Source organism: Dendropsophus ebraccatus, chromosome 1 (genome assembly GCF_027789765.1).
Source record: "Dendropsophus ebraccatus isolate aDenEbr1 chromosome 1, aDenEbr1.pat, whole genome shotgun sequence".
NCBI lineage: Eukaryota > Metazoa > Chordata > Amphibia > Anura > Hylidae > Dendropsophus > Dendropsophus ebraccatus.
Genome location: NC_091454.1, coordinates 167,832,646 through 167,852,262, shown reverse-complemented (window position 1 = coordinate 167,852,262; position 19,617 = coordinate 167,832,646). Strand labels below are relative to the sequence as shown.

At 40.6% G+C, this 19,617-nt stretch overlaps 1 protein-coding gene across 2 annotated transcripts in view; it reads left to right on the top strand.

Annotated features, from left to right (window-relative positions):
- ELL3 (elongation factor for RNA polymerase II 3) overlaps positions 1-19,617 on the top strand; it is an 85,260-nt gene that overhangs the window by 17,058 nt on the left and 48,585 nt on the right. Inside the window, exon 1 of one of the 2 annotated variants that reach the window (XM_069956648.1) lies at positions 12,855-12,935. The exons of the other annotated variant lie outside the window; for it this stretch is intronic. Coding sequence (XP_069812749.1) covers positions 12,927-12,935 — 9 coding nt within the window. The 5' untranslated portion in view covers positions 12,855-12,926. Of the gene's footprint in view, positions 1-12,854; positions 12,936-19,617 lie in introns of those variants that run through there. 2 annotated transcript variants of the gene reach the window in all.

The following is a 19,617-nucleotide window of genomic DNA, read 5'->3' as shown; positions in this document are numbered from 1 at the left end:
AGGGTTGTGCGGCCAGGGATCCTGGACGGAGTGTATACTATGTGTATACACTCCGGCTGCGATTCCATAGACTGCAGCACAATATAAATTTTTTATTAATCATGGCTGTTGTTGCAAATCGTTGTGAATAATAGAAAATTTGCGTTGTGGGAACTTGACCTGAGTCTGATGTAGCAGACTTCCAATTGGCTTCATTGGGAGGTAGATTGCTCAAGGATAACATGTGGGTATGGGCACGGGAGTTAGCAGACAGCAGAAAGCAGATAACAGAGGATTACAGGCACAGAGCTGGGTGACAGCTGTAATCAGAGCTCAGAGAGGTCAGTGGTGACTGTCAGAGGAGATAAAGGGTGAGGTGTTTGTAGATTAACTCTTTGTTGTCCTGTTTTGGTCTTTTATTTAGCTCTCTCCATAGCAGAACAATGAAGACAGGGGGGAGAGCTTTAAACTGCTTTTTCATTATAAAAATGCATTTTTTGGCTAATAAACCCAATTACAAGTTTCTTAAAATCACCTGGACTATTGATTTCTGCAAAACAAATATTCACGACAGTGACACTTTAAGAGTACAACCACAAGCTGTATGTTAAGGTAGTTTCTATATTTTGTGCTGATCTTTAGAACCTGTTACTGTAACAATCTATACTGTGAACCATTCAATGGATTGGTATTTGCATAGACTTTCTCAGCTGACTGAGATGGGGTTAAATTGTATTTCGTTTTAACACTTTCAAATAATAATTTCAATATGTATGCAAACTGCATTCATACACAATGAACGTTAACACTGTAAACTATAAAATGCATAAATTGCACAATTTGAAAAATGCACTAGACTATATAACAAACAAAAAAAGGAAGTGTAGAACGAAGACATCACACGGATCAGTGCTTCCATCTGCTATTATCATGGTGATTTGGTTGTGTGAGCAGGGCAAATTTAGTTAATATATATCAGATTTGACCAACTCTCTCAGTTTCCCAGAAAGTCTAAATGTTATACACTCTATACTGGCCTGGGTCCTGTAGGTTGAAGGCCAGTGTTAACAGGCCACGTCATAGGGTCCACATAATGGCTGCAGTAGTTGTACTGAACCAAACCAAACACTATGGTGATCTACCATTCAGTTGAGCAGAACCACATGGGTTATGCATGACACCATTCTGAAACTGGCCTTTCAGTAATATGTAGAATTGAATCAGTAATCAAAGCAAATTAGTTAAACCCCTTAAAGTGATACTGCCACCCCAGTTTTCCTATGTGGTTTTATCATTGTTGGACAAAGTCACTAAGGTGGGGCTTAGCATCTGTTGAACCTTGTGCCTCATCATAGGTGCAGCATGTATAACAGTTCTGGCCAGGACCAAGGTAGGGTCGGGAGAGGGTTCAAGGGATACTAGGCTTTGCCTTAGTTACACAGTCAGATAATAAAAGCACACAGAAAACTTGGGTGACACTATCACTTTTACACAAAATCATGAACATGTATGTCATCAGTGTAGGCCATTTGCACACAGTGTTGTATTTTCTAATAGCCTGTTGTCACTAATATTAAACCTGGCTGCAGATTTTCATAGATTTTGAGTTATCTAGCGATGATGCTTCAGAGTCATTTACAATGACCAGTGAATGCATTGTTTAGGCATAAGTATACTGTATGTTTGTTGAGTTGATGTTATTTACAGCGGGTTTTATTGTATTAGATCTTGTGTAATGCCGTGACCAACTTCCTTAGAATACCTTGGTTACCTAGCATCTTTATTTACACACCACAACTATTCACTGTTGCACAGTTATTATCTTCTAATGCACAGCAAGTAACACCATACCTCCCAACCATCTTAGATCCAGAGGGATAGTCCTGGATTTTAGGAACCATCTGGTCGTCCTAGTTGGCCTTCAGCATGTCCTGCTGTACCCCCTCTTGCCCTAACACTGTGCTATCATTATTAGCAGAGCGCTTATTGTCAGCTGCCACTTCCACCTACTTTACAAATCAGTGGGGTGTGTTTTACGGGGGGTTACAAGGTAGATTTCCCATGCATTCTAGGAGATAGAACCATTGTGTTAGACACAGTACAAAGGTTTTTTCAGGTTACACCTAATTTCTGGCGCTGCTAAGGAGACAGGAAGCTGGTGGTAGAAGGTGGCAGGGAGAATGGAGATATCTACGCAACCAGTAGTACTCTGTGTGGTAGCATCCATTCCTTTATGATCAACATATTTATTTTCTGTCATTGCTTAATATGTTATAATCTATAAAAGACTGGAAAAACATTTAAGTAAAGCCAATGTACCAACAGGTACATTCGCTTTAAGTTTTGCCCCTGGATAGAACGGTACCAGTGTGGGGAAGCCTGTGCTGGGGTCCCTTTTTGGAACCGCGGCCGGGTCCCACGTATGGTGGGAGTAAACCCCCGCCACTCTGTGATGCGGCTCCATTGATTCTAATGGTACATTCGCTTTATTATTCTGAAGACTTTTTAGGGCAACATTATTCACACAGAGAAACAGCCAAAACACACAGCGGGGCACTAATATAATGTTGTAGGTTCCAATTCTCCCATCCGGAAAACTTAACAGACAGAATATTAAACTACTAAGCTGATGGGGTTGTGCTATATAGTAGGCACAACTCCATTATAGGCAGATATTATCAGAATACCGCAGCCCAGCTTGTGATCACAAGTAACCAAAATCCAGCATGATGGGATCATTCTTCGTTAGTCTCAAATAGAGATGAGCGAACCTGGAGCATGCTCGAGTCGATCCGAACCCGAACTTTCGGCATTTGATTAGCGGTGGCTGCTGAAGTTGGATAAAGCCCTAAGGCTATGGGGAAATCATGGATATAGTCATTGGCTGTATCCATGTTTTCCAGACAACCTTAGAGCTTTATCCAAGTTCAGCAGCCCCAGCTAATCAAATACCGAACGTTCGGGTTCGGATCAACTCGAACCCGAACCCGTTTCGCTTATCTCTAGTCTTAAAGTATTATACGCACAGATAAGACTTTGTATGTAGCTCCCCTTTCAATCCCCGGCTTCTGGGGAAGGGACAATACAACATTCTTTCCTGGAGACTATAGTAATCTATCACATCACTAGACTTCTATTTATTGCAGCTGCCATAAATCATGCAACCTGTTGTGCTGTATACAGGAAGTGCAGGAAAGAAGTGTGTGCATCCAGTATGGTTGCCTCCAGGGATGGTTATTTTAAATAAATTTAAAAAAAGACCAACCACATTATATATTATCTATATAGTTATATCTATCCAATAAAGCTAAATTAAAATGCACAGTATTTTCCCTTTAAGGTTTATTTAAGCTTTCAACTTCTAAAGTGACATGTCAGAAAATGTGATGGGTCCAACTGCTGAGATCCCCACAGATTGCTAGAATGAAGCACCCAGCTGAGTGCTGTGTTCCTTTTCTTCTGCGTGGCTTTCCACAGAAAGCCAAGCACTTGGGGGGACATTTATGAATGCTGCGCCCCTAGCGTATGCCAGGGATAAGGCACAGAAGGCCCCAGATTTTCTCCCTGAAGTATGCCAGCCATATCCCCAGTTCACCCGAAGGGTGTGCGCAGAGCATGGCTAGGTGGGAAAAAGGCGCAGCCTTCTCCCGCAACTGATTTACCATGATTTTTGCCTGCTTGTGTGGTGTCCCACCACAGTTGTTTTTGTCTATCCTATGCACCTGTCCAAAAGCCTTTTCTCTCAGGTTAAAATGGTGATCAGGTATTCTGAAGTTTCACCACTAGGTGTCAGTATTTTCTATGTCCTTACTTATCTGCACATCTGAAGTCAGTATTAAGTTAATGTTTTATACAGATGTAGCCTGCGTTAACTTGATCACAATGACGCATTTAACTCGACACTCTAATTGACTTAACACAGCTCCCTGACACAATTGTTGCGTCAGGGATCATGTTAACCCTGACTACATCTGTATGTGCCATGAGTTTCTTATTGACCAATAGGAAGTACTCTTTACTCTTAACCTATCTCTTTGCTCCTTTCTCCTGCACACACTCATCCCCACCACTCACAGGTGGACAGAGGCCCCTGTAAGAGGAGTTACATGGTGGAGGAAGTGCAGTTTAGTCTTATCCAAATTCTCAGAGAGGGAAGAAGCAAAAACAGCTGTTCCTGCAGTAGTTAAGCCAGGGCCTGGCTAAAGCCAGGATCCCTGTCGGGAACAAGCAGTGCAGTCTAGTTTAGACACCCAAATGTATAGATGCAGCCAGAGACAACCAGTTCTTTCAGTATTTCTTCTACGTTTAGTATGCATTGCTTTAAAGGGAGAGGAGTCAAGGAACACCCTAGCCCACGCCGAGAACACGTCTACAAAGAGCAGGACAGTATCTTGAGCACAAGTTAAACTAGCCTGGATAGGACAAAGTTACCGTAAAGAAGGTCTACATATCCTATCTTGCAGAGCAGGTAACTGGGACACCCCCGGACACTTAGCTACGCCCAGATAACCACGGCTGGGTCTTGTAGTACTCTGACAGGACGGGTAGCTCGACACTGTAGGGCAGAAGGTGGTTGGACCAAAGTCAAAACACAACTACAAGTAAAGTATCTCACTATTAAGTATTTCTTCCAGTTCCGGCAGAGTACACCACTACATTGGGTTAGGGGTCCTCTGACAAACTCCTCTCCTCTACTCTTCAAACACCACTACAACTACCTCTCTTCTATTCCACTATTCAAGCACCTCCTTAAGTACACCAAGTTTAAGCACTAAGGGGGAGATTTATCAAAGGGTGTAAAATTTAGACTGGTAAAAACTGCTCACAGCAACCAATCACAGCTCAGCTTTAGGCAGTGCTGAAAGGAAAGCTGAGCTGTGATTGGTTGCTGTGGGCAGTTTGCACCAGTCTCAATTATACACCCTTTGATAAATCTCCCCCTAAGAGTCTGTGTCAAAGATTTATCTATTCTGCAATAGTGTACTGTATTATTGAAGAACCATACATTAAAGCTGTTCTATTTTTACATCACTGGGACTCTGTCATATTCTGTACGCACCAGCACCCATACACACAAAACGCACACCTTGGGTTATTTTTTCCCCTTTCTGTGGGTAGGGGTACTGATAGTCCGCACAGCCAGCCACACAAACAAGCAGGTAACAGCATCACACCTGTGTGCTGGACAAGCACTGGCGTCACGACAATACCACCTTTTACTGAGCTGACACAACCACAAGTAATAACATGGCCCGGTGGAGCACCACACTTGCAGGCGTAAATCATGGCAGAAATCTACATCTGCACAATCTACACGGCAGGCACAGGTCAGGCCAGGCTCTGACGGCCGCAAGAAAATGCCGAACACTGCTAAGCAACGACCGTTGTTATAATTTGTGTGAACATAGCCCTACAGTAGTGAGTGCTGACAGATATGATAGTATAAGCATGCCAGTTTAGTGCTTGAAAAGTAACAATGGTAATAGTGGAACTTATTAAAATTTGATTTATGAATATAATTTCTCTAGAATTTCTAAGTCAATACCTGCAAAGCTATGTGCTCTGTTAGTCTTGTTCTTGTTTAATCCTGAGTGCACTTCCTGCAGCGTACAAACAATATACTCTTCAGGTGAGCACATCGGCACACACTTCCTGGTAATCTTAGACAAAAGATAAAGATAAAAAATAGACCAAGTAGAATACACTCCGCTCACCATCTAAAAGCACTGCCATCTTTATTTGTGCTTCATAGCACGTAAAAACCTAGGCATTAATACATGGATATCAGCCAGTGGCCGCTTCACATCCTCTGATTCTTACTCAAGGCCTGATGGAGGAATGCGCCAACAACGTTGACATTTCCTGACATGCTGACATGCGGGCGAATTAGCGCAAAAGGCAACAATGCAGGGTCAAAAATCTCAGAACAGCCTTTTATTTTAGAAATGAAAGGGAAAATTACACATCTAAATACCTCAGCAAGCAATGGGTTAGGCGGCCTATCTTTTAGGCTATGTCTGCAACATGGCGGCCATATTGAAAGCTGCGATATTGAACCAAGGCAAGTTTTCCCAGTGGGAAGGTGGTCATCAATGAAAATTATCTCAGAAATCAATCGCTGCCATCAGATATTGCAGTAACTCTTGTGGTTCAAAAGTTATCAACACAGATAGTTGCTTTGTGTTCAGCTTGAACTCTGTGTTCAGCACACTGAACACGTCAAATAGCTGTGTATCACAGGGAATGTTCCTGGTTGTTGTTGCAATCTTCTGTGTTGATAACTTTTAAATCACAAGAGGTATTGCAATATGTTACATAACCACCTTCCCACTTTAAAAAAAACTGTCCTTGATCCAATATGACGGATTTCAAGATGGTGGCCAGGTTCTGTATATAGACTAAAAAATAGTCCCCTTTACCTATTACTCTTGTTTCTGAAATAAAAGTCCTGAGACTTTTGACTGTACAAAAGACATACAAGACAAACATCTATTTACACTACATTATAATAAATTATAAAAAGATGATGTGATTTAACCCTAAAAGTCCCAGTATTCCAAACTGTACAAGCCAAGTTGTCTTACACTGTAATAATTTGGCCCAATAGACTACATAGACTACTCCAGTTTCAGGCAACTTGAAAATACAGCTCTGGTTATTGCTACCCCTAAGTCATCATGGCAACACTTCCTGCCTGGCTTTTGGCCTTGTTCAGTCTTGTAATGGAGACATTGGGGCAGATTTATATTTGTCGCAGCTGTAAAACTGGAGTAAAAGTGATCTGCAAACAAGTCACAGGAGACTCCATATTTATCATACAGCTGAGTCACTTGTGTGTGGGTGTAAGACTTAGTGTTAATCGATGTCGCTCTAAAGGCAGAATTGTTCTTACAAATAAGGTGCAAAGTTAGTTTTTACACCTATAGCAAGTGATGGCAAAGCATAAGAAACCAGCACCCCCACTAAGATCCACGTTAAGGTTCCATCAATATTAGTAGATTGCAAGGGTTCATAGAAGAGGACCTTCATGTACATGTATTATCTAATAAAAACTCCTATATGAATGACAATGATCTTCTGCTTGAGGCATTCGGGACAATCAGGAAATGTATTACTTCTCTGTAAATAATCCCAGGGAGCAAACAGAATAAAAATGACCCAGTGAATTGTCTATATCGGCTGTTAGATATTCCATGTTGTAAATATCATGATACTAAAGTATGAATGGAATGAATGAATGGAGAATGAATGGAGCTGCAGGTGATGCACAGACCTGTGGCTCCATTCAAAACAAAGGAGCTGGAGGACTTATCTAAAGATCCCCGGGTTGGCCCAGAGGTTGGAATGAACCTCCCCCCCCCCCCCCCCCCCCCCCCCCAATTTTATGCTTTCCTTTATCCTTTGGAAAGGGGACAACTAATATTAAATGAAATAACCCTTTTAGTTTATCAAAGCTGGGGGTCTCATCTATCAAAGGGTTGGTTATACTAACGTAATAAAAAAAAACAGCTTGGAACCAAGTGACATTGGTGGTGGTGGTGGAGGTCCAACTATTCTATTGATCAAGAGGGAAAGAAAGGCTGATAAAGTTGCTGATTGGGAAAGTTTAAACCAACACCTTAGCAGTGATGCCATATGCACCTGGTGAAGGCTATAGGGCATTGGACAGTAGCTAGAGGTAGGTTTGCAGGATTATAGCATAGAAGAGTAAGATATGGTTATAAGGAATCTGTCACTAGATTTATACATGCGTTATATATATATATATATATATATATATATATATATATATATATATATATATATATATATGCGTTAAATGGGGGCAGCACAAACTAGTGACAGAAATGCTGAATTGAATTGTGTTGTTTTACTTCCATCTTTCTGTTCAGCCCTTCTCCTGATATGCATTTCCATCTATCTGTTATAAGCCTGTCTTGTGGTCCAATGGGAGATAAGTGGCAAATTAACAGTAACTATATTGGGAAGTGCAAAACCTCCCCATAACACGCCAGCCATCACTCTACCATTTAGCCAGACAACTTTTAGGAAAGAAGTATGGATACAATGTTCCTCTTGTTTTAGCATTGCTCTATTATAGAACATGACTGAATTCTATCGTTGTAGTTTTTTGACCAGACAACTCTCCTATTTGTTAGGGCCCTATTACACCAAAAGGTGTCTGACAGATTATCTAACAGATTTTTTCAGCCAATTTCAGGAACGGACAATAAACAGAGAACAGGTCGTAAAGATAAGATTTTTCCACTGTCCATTGGCTCCCTTACTTGTTCATAGTGAATATAGTCAATTTAAAGGACACCTTTTAAAAGCTTTGACATTGCAAACATAAAGTCAGGCAGATTTAATGCTTGGATAAGATTTATGGCTGCATCAGCTGTTTCCTGTTCTGTCTCAATAACTGTCAGTGCTGAGTATAGTCCAAACTGAGCTGGATGTCCGAACCATGCTGTGTCCTTTGTCGGGGCACCTACCCTACTGCTGCCCTTCATCTGTGTGTACAGAGTGCTGCAGGGGAGACCAGATCCTCAAAGTGGCACTTATTGTGTTACTTTGGCAGCGGCACACTTTAGTACTTTTAATGTATTTACATGAGTGCGAGAGGGAAAGCATTTCAACACTTTTAATAGTGTGTACCTAAGACTAACATTAGATTCCCTGTCACTCTTGGCACTTTAATGTGTTTTCACAGGAAAGTCTAGCTGTGGCAATTGTTTAACCCGTATATCTGGGTGCCAGGTTTAGGCAAAAAAAATAAACCAGGGGTTTCAAGCAAGTGGTCCCTAAACGGACTATTACACAGATGTGCTGTTAGGTCCTGCTGCTATACCACAACCTAGACTATTGTACACCAGTGTGTATGAGCAAAGGGGGGATGCCAGCGGAGTCTTGTCTTATTTACATATCAGGTACAGTCACACAATTATATAGAATAGGTCTTGTAACTTTCCTTTCCAAGAAGGCAGGGGTTTTCTTAGGTCAATCCTCCTTTCCTATGGCAATGTAAAAGTTTCTACTAAATCACAGAGACATTGGCAACAATTTTGTGGAAATAGCCAGAAGGTGAAGCTATGTCTTTTATGAGAAAGTGGGTTGCGATAGCACAAACTATAGGAAGCAATCCTATTTTACAATTTTGTAAATTTTGTGCCCCCCTATGCTCAATGTTACGGGTAGGAAACCTTGGCTCTTCAGCTGTTGCAAAACTACAACTCCCATCATGCTGGGACAGCCAAAGCTAAAGCTTTGGCCGTCCAAGCATGATGGGAGTTGTAGCTTTGCAACAGCTGGAGAGCCAAAGTTCCCTATCCCTGCTCTATGTGGACTATTTAATGTGACCTTGTTCACATTTTCATCCTGATTTCCATTGTTCCCCGCTGTCCTAGAAGAAGAATAACACTTTCAGGTTTCATGCATGGTCTCTAGATGTTACCTAACTAAATTGTGGTGCTTGCAGTAATATTTTGCTTGGGATTTTAAATCAAACAATCTCTATTAAAGATTATTGACCCTGACGGATACTTGTCAAACAGATGGAAATGGAGATTTATTACCATGTTGGAAGATTATTGGAAACCAATGGAAATCAAACCATCAAAAAGGATAAGAAGATATTCAATGCACTCTGATGCGAACGTATGACGATCCTAAATACCTAATAACATGAACCTATAGTATGCATAAAGGCAAATATTCTCTGAAGACTGAATGCTAATAATATATAATAGATGAGCAATACATACAGCTGCAATTTATGTAGTAGGTCCTAACATCAGTTTTAGATCTAGAGATTTACTATGGCTATAAACTGCATTTCCTCCCATATATGTTATCGCTCTATCAAGGTATTTTACACATTCTTAACAGCATGTGTATGTCCGCTTGCAATTTGAGAAGCATAATTTCGGAGAGATTATAACACGGGTTCATCTGAAGCACATAGAGACTATGTTACAGTAAGGCAGAAATGGATTTGCAGATACTTGTCTCCTCCTGTAGTGCTTTAAATCCAATGTTTACCTTCATACATACTAGGTCTACTTCCTGGATACATAAATGATGCAGAGTTGTAGAACTGCTTCATACTCTGTATGGAAAAGAGGACAGAAAGGAGGGGCGCCTCCTAGTGTAGTGTGAACAGTGCTCTGTGAGTGGGGCCCAATTAAAATGCACTCACCTTGTAGGGTTGTCTTAGGCACAACAGTGTGACATGCTATATACATAGATCCATGCAGGCCATGGAGGAACACCAGCAAAAGTTTCTGAGGCATGAAACTGTAGAACAAAGTCGACCCGATTGTCCTTGATATTCCGCCTGTGTAAAAGGGCCAGCGATCATCAGACAATGAATGAGAAATGCTTATTCATTAGCTGATCGCATCTTTTGTGTGACCAATCACATTAGGGTTATGGGGTTTTTCCTGTAGCCGAGTTATGTAGCTGTAGTGTTGCACTTTTCTTCTGCAAAGAGTTTCGTTGCGGAATTCCGCCAGTTTTATCTATGTGAACTGGCCCTTAGTGTGTGCATATAATAACTGTTTACTGGGTTCAGTTGAGTCGGTGGGCTAAAGTAACCATTTTGTGCACATTTGAGCCTTACATTGAGCCTTCCACCAGGAAAAGCTCATATGAATGATTCGAATATGACACCCCGGAGGCCCCTTTACTATGATCCCTTGTACTGGTGACCTAGGCCCCCTGTGATGAAGCATTGCATGTTTTCTTATTTCTTATTTTTAGCCCTACCTGTATTACTTTGTCAGTGAGACAGTAGAACGCATGCTAAGCTATGAGTAGAATCCATAATCCATTTTCTTAAATGAACAATCCACTTCAATGAAATCATTTTACATTATTGTCCATACTCTCATACATACTGCATGACTATAAAAACTATCATATAATGATCCTGGGATCCTGTTGTATCCAGAATGAAGGAAACGCTGTTGTGTTTTGCGTGCTTCATCAGCTTTTGCAGATTACAGGGTATTTTACTTGGGCATGAAGGAAGAACGTGCAACCCTGGTTATTAGAAGATAATGTAGAGATGACAGCTCAATCTGATTAGGAGGGCTTAAGTAAGGCCTACTAAGGAAATGTTTGCTCCTCCAGTAACCCACTATACTGAAAGTTTACCTATACATTAAAGACATGGCAGATGACCATGGGAGATAAGCATGGAAGATTAGTTGTTCATGATATAAAGTGTGCTTAGTAAGGTGAGCAGACATCTTTGGAAAGTGGTAGGTAAAAGGCTCCATAGGGCGTGCGGGCTATGTGTAAGCTGTCAGCGGGCTCTGTCAGATAAGATGAGCAGAGTCAGCCACTTAGAAGAAAAGCCACTTAAGAAGCTGAGTGTATTCTGTGTCAAGCCCAGGTCTGATGGGAGAGAGACAATTACTCAAACACCTGTACTCAGACCTGCATTTCAAGACCAGCCATCTTCTCCTGTCTTCCAGGAGTGCGAGTTGCAGCTTGAATGCTAGCGCTAATGCTTAGGACAGTGTAGGAGCCCCGAGCTGGAGACGTGTAGAGGCCTGAATACAGGGAAGCTGAGATGCATGGCCGCTCTGACATGTCATATGCTCTGGTTTCGGGATTAACCATGTCCTGTCTGCAAGTGTCTGCATCACTACCACTCATTTGTTCTGTGCGTGGATCATGTTTTCAAGGCAAATGGGTTTTAATCCCTCAGAGCATAATACACATCCATGTAAAATAGTCGGACTAAGCAAAGTATATGGAAATAAATTCTAAACCGTAGGATTTAGCGGGAGTTGTTTTTGGGGACACTTTGCTTTTGCACAAGCCTGGGAGAATGGTTTCAGTCATTTGGAATTAAAGCTTCTTGCTAAGGTTTTTTCGTTTCTTGCTTCATGGGGTTTATGGGTATATGCAACTATTTTCCTCCATACAGTAATATGAAATCTGTCTATGTCATTGAATTGCCAAGCAGATCTGGTCTAAAATAGTGACTTTTTAGTGCTGATTTTAAGCACTGTTTTGTGCACTCCCCATTGAAGTCAATGGAAGATGAAAACATAGTATTCTGAGGCGTATTTGTTTGGCTTGTTTGTATTTGTTTGGCTTGTTTGTTTTTTGTTTTTTTTTTGTCTGTGTGAACGCCAGGTTCACACTGTGTTATTTCACTACATCGGAGGGATATATATATATATATATATATATATATATATATATATATACATACAGTAACATACTGCAACCACATACATTCTTTTATTTATCTTTTATTCTTATTTTATTGAGAATCTTATCACAATGAACAATATACACAGGCCCATCCTTTTAAATGGCCCAAACATATTCACCTAGGGACTACATTCACTCCCCCCCACCCCCCACCCCCTACTATACACTAATTCAACAGAATGCAATAACATGTTCTGTTGTGCTATTGTGTCCTGTTAAATTAGCATACAGCGTCAGCAAGCCGTGTTAATGTAACTACTAAATGGGCAATTTAAATCAATGGGGCCTGCTGGAGTGGCCTGCCACAGTATATCTTGGCATCCCTTTTTGCAAATGGATACCTGTGACTACTATAATGCACTGTGAACCTAGCTAACAAATTAACGATAGACTAAATATAGGGGGAGATTTATCAAACATGGTGTAAAGTGAGACTGGCTCAGTTGCCCCTAGCAACCAATCAGATTACACTTTTCATTCCTCACAGACTTTTTGGAAAATAAAAGGTGGAATCTGATTGGTTGCTAGGGGCAACAGAGCCAGTTTCACTTTACACCTTGTTTGATAAATCTCCCCCATAGTGTTTAATTTTTGCATGGATTTCCACCACAGATAGTGAGACCAGGGCATCCTTTTAATCTGGCAAGGCCCCCAAGAAACCTTTGACAATCCTTGGTATATACCAAGAGATTTTATCTATTTATCTGCTATGATCAATGAAAAAGGTTAGCTACAAATCCAGTTAAAGAGAATGTGTAATCAGAAAATGACATATTGTTTAAAGGGGTACTCCGGTGAAAATGTTTTTCTTTCAAATCAACTGGTGTCAAAAAGTTATACAGATTTGTAATGTACTCCTATTTAAAAATGTCATGTTTTTCAGTACTTATCGGCTGCTGTATGTCCTGCAGGAAGTGGTTTATTCTTTCCAGTCTGACACAGTGCTCTCTGTTGCCTCCTCTGTTTGTTACAGGAACTGTCCAAAACAGGAGGGGTTTTCTATTGGGATTTCCTACTGCTCTGGGCAGTTCCTGTCACAGACAGAGGTGGCAGTAGATAGCACTGTGTCAGCACTGTGTCAGACTGGAAAGAAGACACCACTTCCTGCAAGACATACAGCAGCTGATAAGTACTAGAGGACTTTTTAAAACAGAAGTAAATGATAAATCTATATAACTTTCTAACACCATTTCATTTGAAAGAAGAAAAATTTCGCTGGAGTACCCCTTTAAATCAAGTTTTTATGGTAAACGAATTTTTTAAGAATGTCGGCATTGGAAAGCATATATATATACCTACACATTAATCTATATACTATTTAGTTTGCATAGAGATTAACTATATTGATGAGACAGTTCTTTGAAGTTACTATCAGTGGCCTTTAATAATGTTAATAGAGAGGAGCCAAAATTCTATTTCAAGAAAATATTTGTCATAATGTAAAAAAACAACAACAATAGTGTCTAATGAAGACGCTATGAAGCGTCCGCTTGCAGAGACCTTGCACTGTTATGGTCTATCCAATTCCTCCATTCCTGACGCATTGGGCATCTGTCAACTAGGATTAGCTGTCTCATCCATTACAAAATCAGGTAGAACTTTATTGTGTAGAAGTCAGAGGAGGTGAGGATCTGCTCTGTATGTAATGTGTATAACGTCTTCACTGATACCACTGACGTCTAGATGAGCTAGAAGAGAAGCACAAACTCATAAATTGTGCGGTGTCTTAGCGATCTAGATCTCTGTTGAGCCCTGATGGCTTCCTGAACATGAATTTAGTTCCCCCAGGCTGACAGTTCACTGGCCGTGATTCATAGTATGGGAGGGGGGCTTAGACTGTGCCTGGAGCCCACTAGCAGAAAACGGCATCAAGATAGATTTTGTATCTGTATCTTAAGAAGATGGAGCAGTGCTTTAAGAAAAAAAGTACTTTTTTGTTACACAGTGGGCCATAGACTCAGTGATGGATTATCTTTACCATAGGCCCTGGGCTGTTTACCAAGCCTGGGCCCCCCACCCCACTGTAACTATGGCAGAGCTAGCGTGGTGTTCATAGCGCGGGATAGATAATGTCATAATGCCCTGCAAAGTTGTGGTTAAAAAGTTGAGATTTTTTGCAAATCATAGCAGAACTGTAGCCAGGTGACAGTACACCACTTAAAGTTTAAGTTTTTTTGGGTGGTCATGGGCCCCCCAGAAGCTCAGGGTCCCGGGCTACCGCCCGAAAAGGACCTATTGTAATCCGCTACTGCATAGACTTATTTATTTCTCTTCACATTACATAGGGATTATATAATTATGTTTACAATTGTAGACCATGCTTAGAGCTGAAGGGTCAAAGAGGCGGTACATACCTTCTCCCTCCCCCACCCCACTCATTTTAATTGAAGTGCATTGTTCACTGCTGGAACGTGAGCATGTGCAGTTTCCCTTTAAGCAGTTGTAAATCAAGACCATGTTGATAGTTATACATGTAATGTATAGTAAAGCAGGCATAATATTCTTATATTTGGAATAATGCATCCCAATTATAAATTACAAGAATATTAAAAGGTATCAAGGATATTTATATAGGCCAAGAACTCAGAGGTGACTTCTATTCTATATCATTTATAGTAGAGGAAACATTATTCCTTATAATACACTTCAGGTGCCTCACCTCTTTCTAAAGATTATGGAGGAGCTTCCTATCCCCCATTTGTTAATAAGAAGCTTATTCATCATGTTATCCTTTTGCCTGTGGCATCTGAGGTGTGTTCTTATGTTTCAGGCAAGGTACACATTATGATTGTGCCTGATATCTGAGCCACAGATATGTTGGCATCCTGTCAAAATTGAGTGCTAATATATCTGAGCGCAGACTTGGCACAGGCCACTTTTACTTCTATGGCCCATGGCTGACTATGTACGGGTCATAGCAGTAAATGGGGTTAATACCAGGTTGTGCACATATACATCAGCACCAGATTTTGACAGAGTGCCAACCGGGGTGTGAACGGCCCCTTCGATATACTGCAGCCGAAGAATTTTTTTTTTTTTTTATAAAGGAAATCTTCTACGATTCTTGTTGCAAACTGTTGACACTGTTAGATAGCTTTTAGGTCAAGGAGACACCTGATACCTTTCATAAATCTGTCTGTGCTTCTAGAATATAGAAAAATATTTTTATAATATAGTACAAAGAGTTAAAGAGGCTTTCCTAAGCTCCTGAAGTGCAGCAAGCTGTAACACCTCTTTACTCCCCTTCCCAGACCTGGCCCTGCTTGGGACTCAGAAACTCAGAAAAGCATTTTTAACTCTTTGTATGAGAGAATAAAGGCATATTTGTACATTCTGAAAGCACAGACAGATATATGAAAGGTACCATGTGTCTCCTTGACCTAACAGCTGTCTGTCTAACAGTGTCAGCAGTTTAGAATGTGAATTACAGCTGATATATTCCCTTTAGAAAATGAGAGATTACATGTCAGTCAATGACTATGTTCAGACTGGGTAAAAAAGAAAAGGGGCCACTTTTTGTTTTTAAAATTCCGTCAGTTATTACGGAAATGTAATTGATGTTTGTGGAATGCATTGACATCAATGGAATGATGGACGACTAATGCTCATAGTATATTAAATAACGGACGTTGTTTACGTGGATGTTAAAATAATGTTCATGACAATCATTTTTGGACGTTATTTTGCAAACAACGGACCCTATTTTTAGTTGTTCACACACAATTAACCATGATTAAGTGCCAAGGCGCGAAACGCGTTGGTTTTAGAGCACGATTTTAACTGCATGAATTAAAAGTTATGTTTTAGAAACAAATATTTCTACACGCCTTGGAGTGCTGGACCGCACACTTTACTTTTTTGTATTCACTTGAGAACCCACGCTCGGCCACGTCAGAGATCCGTGCACCCACCCACTTCCCTAACCAATCAGGGAACCAGCTGTCCACTACCTCAAGGTGAGCTGATCCAACCCTTTACTCCTCCACAGTATTATCATGTGAACATAGCCAATCAGTTGTTGACGCCAGAGGAAGAACTTGCATTACGCCACTTCTGTATAAGGGGTTGAGTAGAGCTTATAGTATGAAGCCATGTAGCCATACTGCTCTTCTCTGTATAATAAGTAGCGACTTTAGAATGGGATGTTCAGAATGTGATTTACTGACACATTGATGGGAAATGACCAGTATTCCTATATAATATAGTAACATAATGGGAAAAAGTAAAGACACATATGGCAGGGATATGTCTCTCCATTGCTGTATACTTTTCATGCCTGTATACTGGGTCACATAAAATAGCATGTGTCTTCTGCACTATTTATCATCCCCAGTGGTAAGCTTAGTATGGCCTTCCAGCTGGTTTCAGAAACTTGTAAAGTAAGGAAATCAGAACTTTCCAGTAAAACCTAGCATTTACTTATATCTTTGTAAACACTTACATATGGTGGTATACCACTGGTCAAGCCTGGAGACCAAGTGTTTGTGTTGGCTGGCTCTTTTAAATTAGTTGGAAAAGCATCTTTTTGGACATAGAAACATAGAAGATTGTCGGCGAAAAAATACCACTTGATCCATCTAGTCTGCCCTAGTTTTTCCTTTTGTATTATCTTACTATAGATATACATTTATCCTAGGCATGTTTAAATTCAGGATAATTCTTTTAAAGGTCAGGAATCAGCTTAGATCTACGTGGGAGGACCTGGTCAAAGGCCCGAAGAGAGCTTGGGCTAAAATCTCAAAGATTACCGATAGTAACACACTACTCTGTCGTGGATTAAAAATCCTGCAGGGCACACAAGGTCCCCCTGCCCAAACCAACACACGTCCAGACCAGTTTGAAATTCACCAATGACTACCTGGATGATCCAGAGGAGGCATTGGAGAAGGTCATGTGGTCAGCTGAGACCAAAATACAACCTTTTGGTATCAACTACACTCTGAGTTGGAAGAAGGAAAAAGAAGAGTACAACCCCAAAAGCACAGGCCCAACGTGAAGCAGGGGGGTGGAAACATTATACATTAGGGGTTGCTTTTCTGCAAAGGGGAAAGGACGACTGCGCCGTATTAAAGGGAGAAATGGATTGGGGCCATGTATAGCATGATTTTGGCCAACAACCTCCTTCCTTCAGTAAGAGCATTGAAGATGAGTCCTGGCTGGGTCTTCTAGCATGACAATAACCCGAAACACACACCTAGAGCAACTAAAGGGCCTTTTACATGGTCCAATTATTGCTAACAAACCTTATTAGAAAGACTCCTGCAGCCGATAATCGGCACATGATCAGCTGAGGGTGGGAAAAACACCCGATCCTTGGCTGATCAGGTCTTTACAGCAGGCTTTAAAATGTATTATTGTCGGGGGCGCGCATCATCTATGTAAACAGGGTCATGTGAGCCCAGTAACCATAGAAGAAAACTGACAGCACTGATATGTATATATTGGAATCTGGGATCTGTGCTGTCATTTTAATGATCACAAGCAGCAGTCTATCCTTACATCCACTCTGCTAATGATCCGGCTTGTTTCCTCCAGTCCTCCAGCTTTTATTTTACTAGACATTGTTAAGATATAAAATCTTAGCTGTGATTAGTTGCTGACTACACCAGGTTTTGTTTATACAGATTGATAAATCTATTCCATTGTATTCATTTATATCATTTATAGAGTCCGGTGAACTTTATTCTTTAGTATCAGAATCTGAAGAAAAGGAGCTCAAATCCCATAAGTTTGTATCATAAACCATTACACTTAGGGTTGGTTCAAATTACAGAATCATCGTGTAATTTCAAGCAGAGTCAGTACCGTGGACTCCACTTGAAGTTCTGCCTGCCTACCATTCATTTAATAGGATATCTCAGGTGGACTCCACCATCCACTGACATGTTAATTCTTCTGGTGGATGGTGGAGTGTGCGTGAGATATCCTATTAAATCATTGGGACAGATAGAACTTCAAGTGGAGTCCACGGTGTGGACTCTGCTTGAAATTTCATGGGAATTCCATAGTGTGATCGGACCCTACGGATAAGTTTATACACACAGTAAAAAAAAACTAAATACTGCCATATTTCAATGTGAGTTGATTGAAAACTGGCCAGCAGTGTGCATCATTTATGCAAAATGAAATAATGCAGTTAAACTGTTTACACACTGTTTATTTTCTACTCCAAATTACAGCATATTTTGGTATTATTGTACTGAGTGTGAACATAGCCTAAGAGTGAAGTAAATAACACTGACTGTCACAGTTTAGGATATACAAAACCGTTGTTTTAAAATAACAGCACATATTTGCCATTAAATGACGGCCATCCACTTAATTACAACATTATGTGAACAGAGCCTTTCTGTGTTTTCAATCCACTCCTTGTTTTGGTTGCTATACAGCCTCAAATATACGAAGTGTGAACATAGCCTATATATTGTATGAAAGTAGATGACCAATCAGTTGATATGTTGGTAGAGGGAACAATGGACAAGAGTAATCTATTCTTGTGACATTGACAAGTGCCAAATAGTGATGGTTACATGACTGGGTCAGAGCATCTCCAATATGGAAGATCTTGTGGAGTATGTAGTGGTGTGTACCAACCAAACGTGATATAAGGAAGGACAATTGGAGATCCATTAAAAGACCAATGAGTCTCCAGGGTTCATTCCTGTTGCTGAGGGGCAAAGATTAGCCCATTTTGTCAGATCCCACAGAAGAGCTATTGTGGTGCAACTTGCTGAAATACTAATGATGGCTATTATAGAAAGGGGCCAGAACACACAGTGCATTACAGTTTGATGCATATTGGCTACATAGCCATAAACAAATCAAAGTGTTCATGCTCACATTACCGCCATTGCTACTGCTCTGGACAGTTCTTGACATGGACAGGGGTGGCAGTAGAGAGCACTGAGTCACATTGGAGAGAATATACCACTTCCTGCAGCATACACACAACAGCTGATAAGTGCTGGAAGACTTTTTTAAGATTTTTTACTAGAAGTAAATTACAAACCTCTGGTACTTTCTGGCACCAGTTGATTTGAAAGAAAAAAAATTTGGTGATCAATTCCTTTAAGGCATTCACCTGACTTCCAAAATCATCAGCTCAATGTGATGGATTGATGTGGGATGTGCTGAAGCACTACAGCACCTGGCAATTTAGAGGACTTAAAAGATTTTGCTTTTTAAATAAACAAAAAGTAGCCAAATTACTTAAAACATTTCACAACAATGCTGAGTACAGTGACAATGCACTTACATCACGTCACCCACACATTACAACAAAGAGCCAACATCTCTAGGATAGTGAATTGTAGATATGGGGAGACTTCATAAGCAAATCCACTATTCAGGTAAATAGACAAACTGTTAGTAGAGTACAAAATCTAGACTCTAACAATTTGGAAGTAA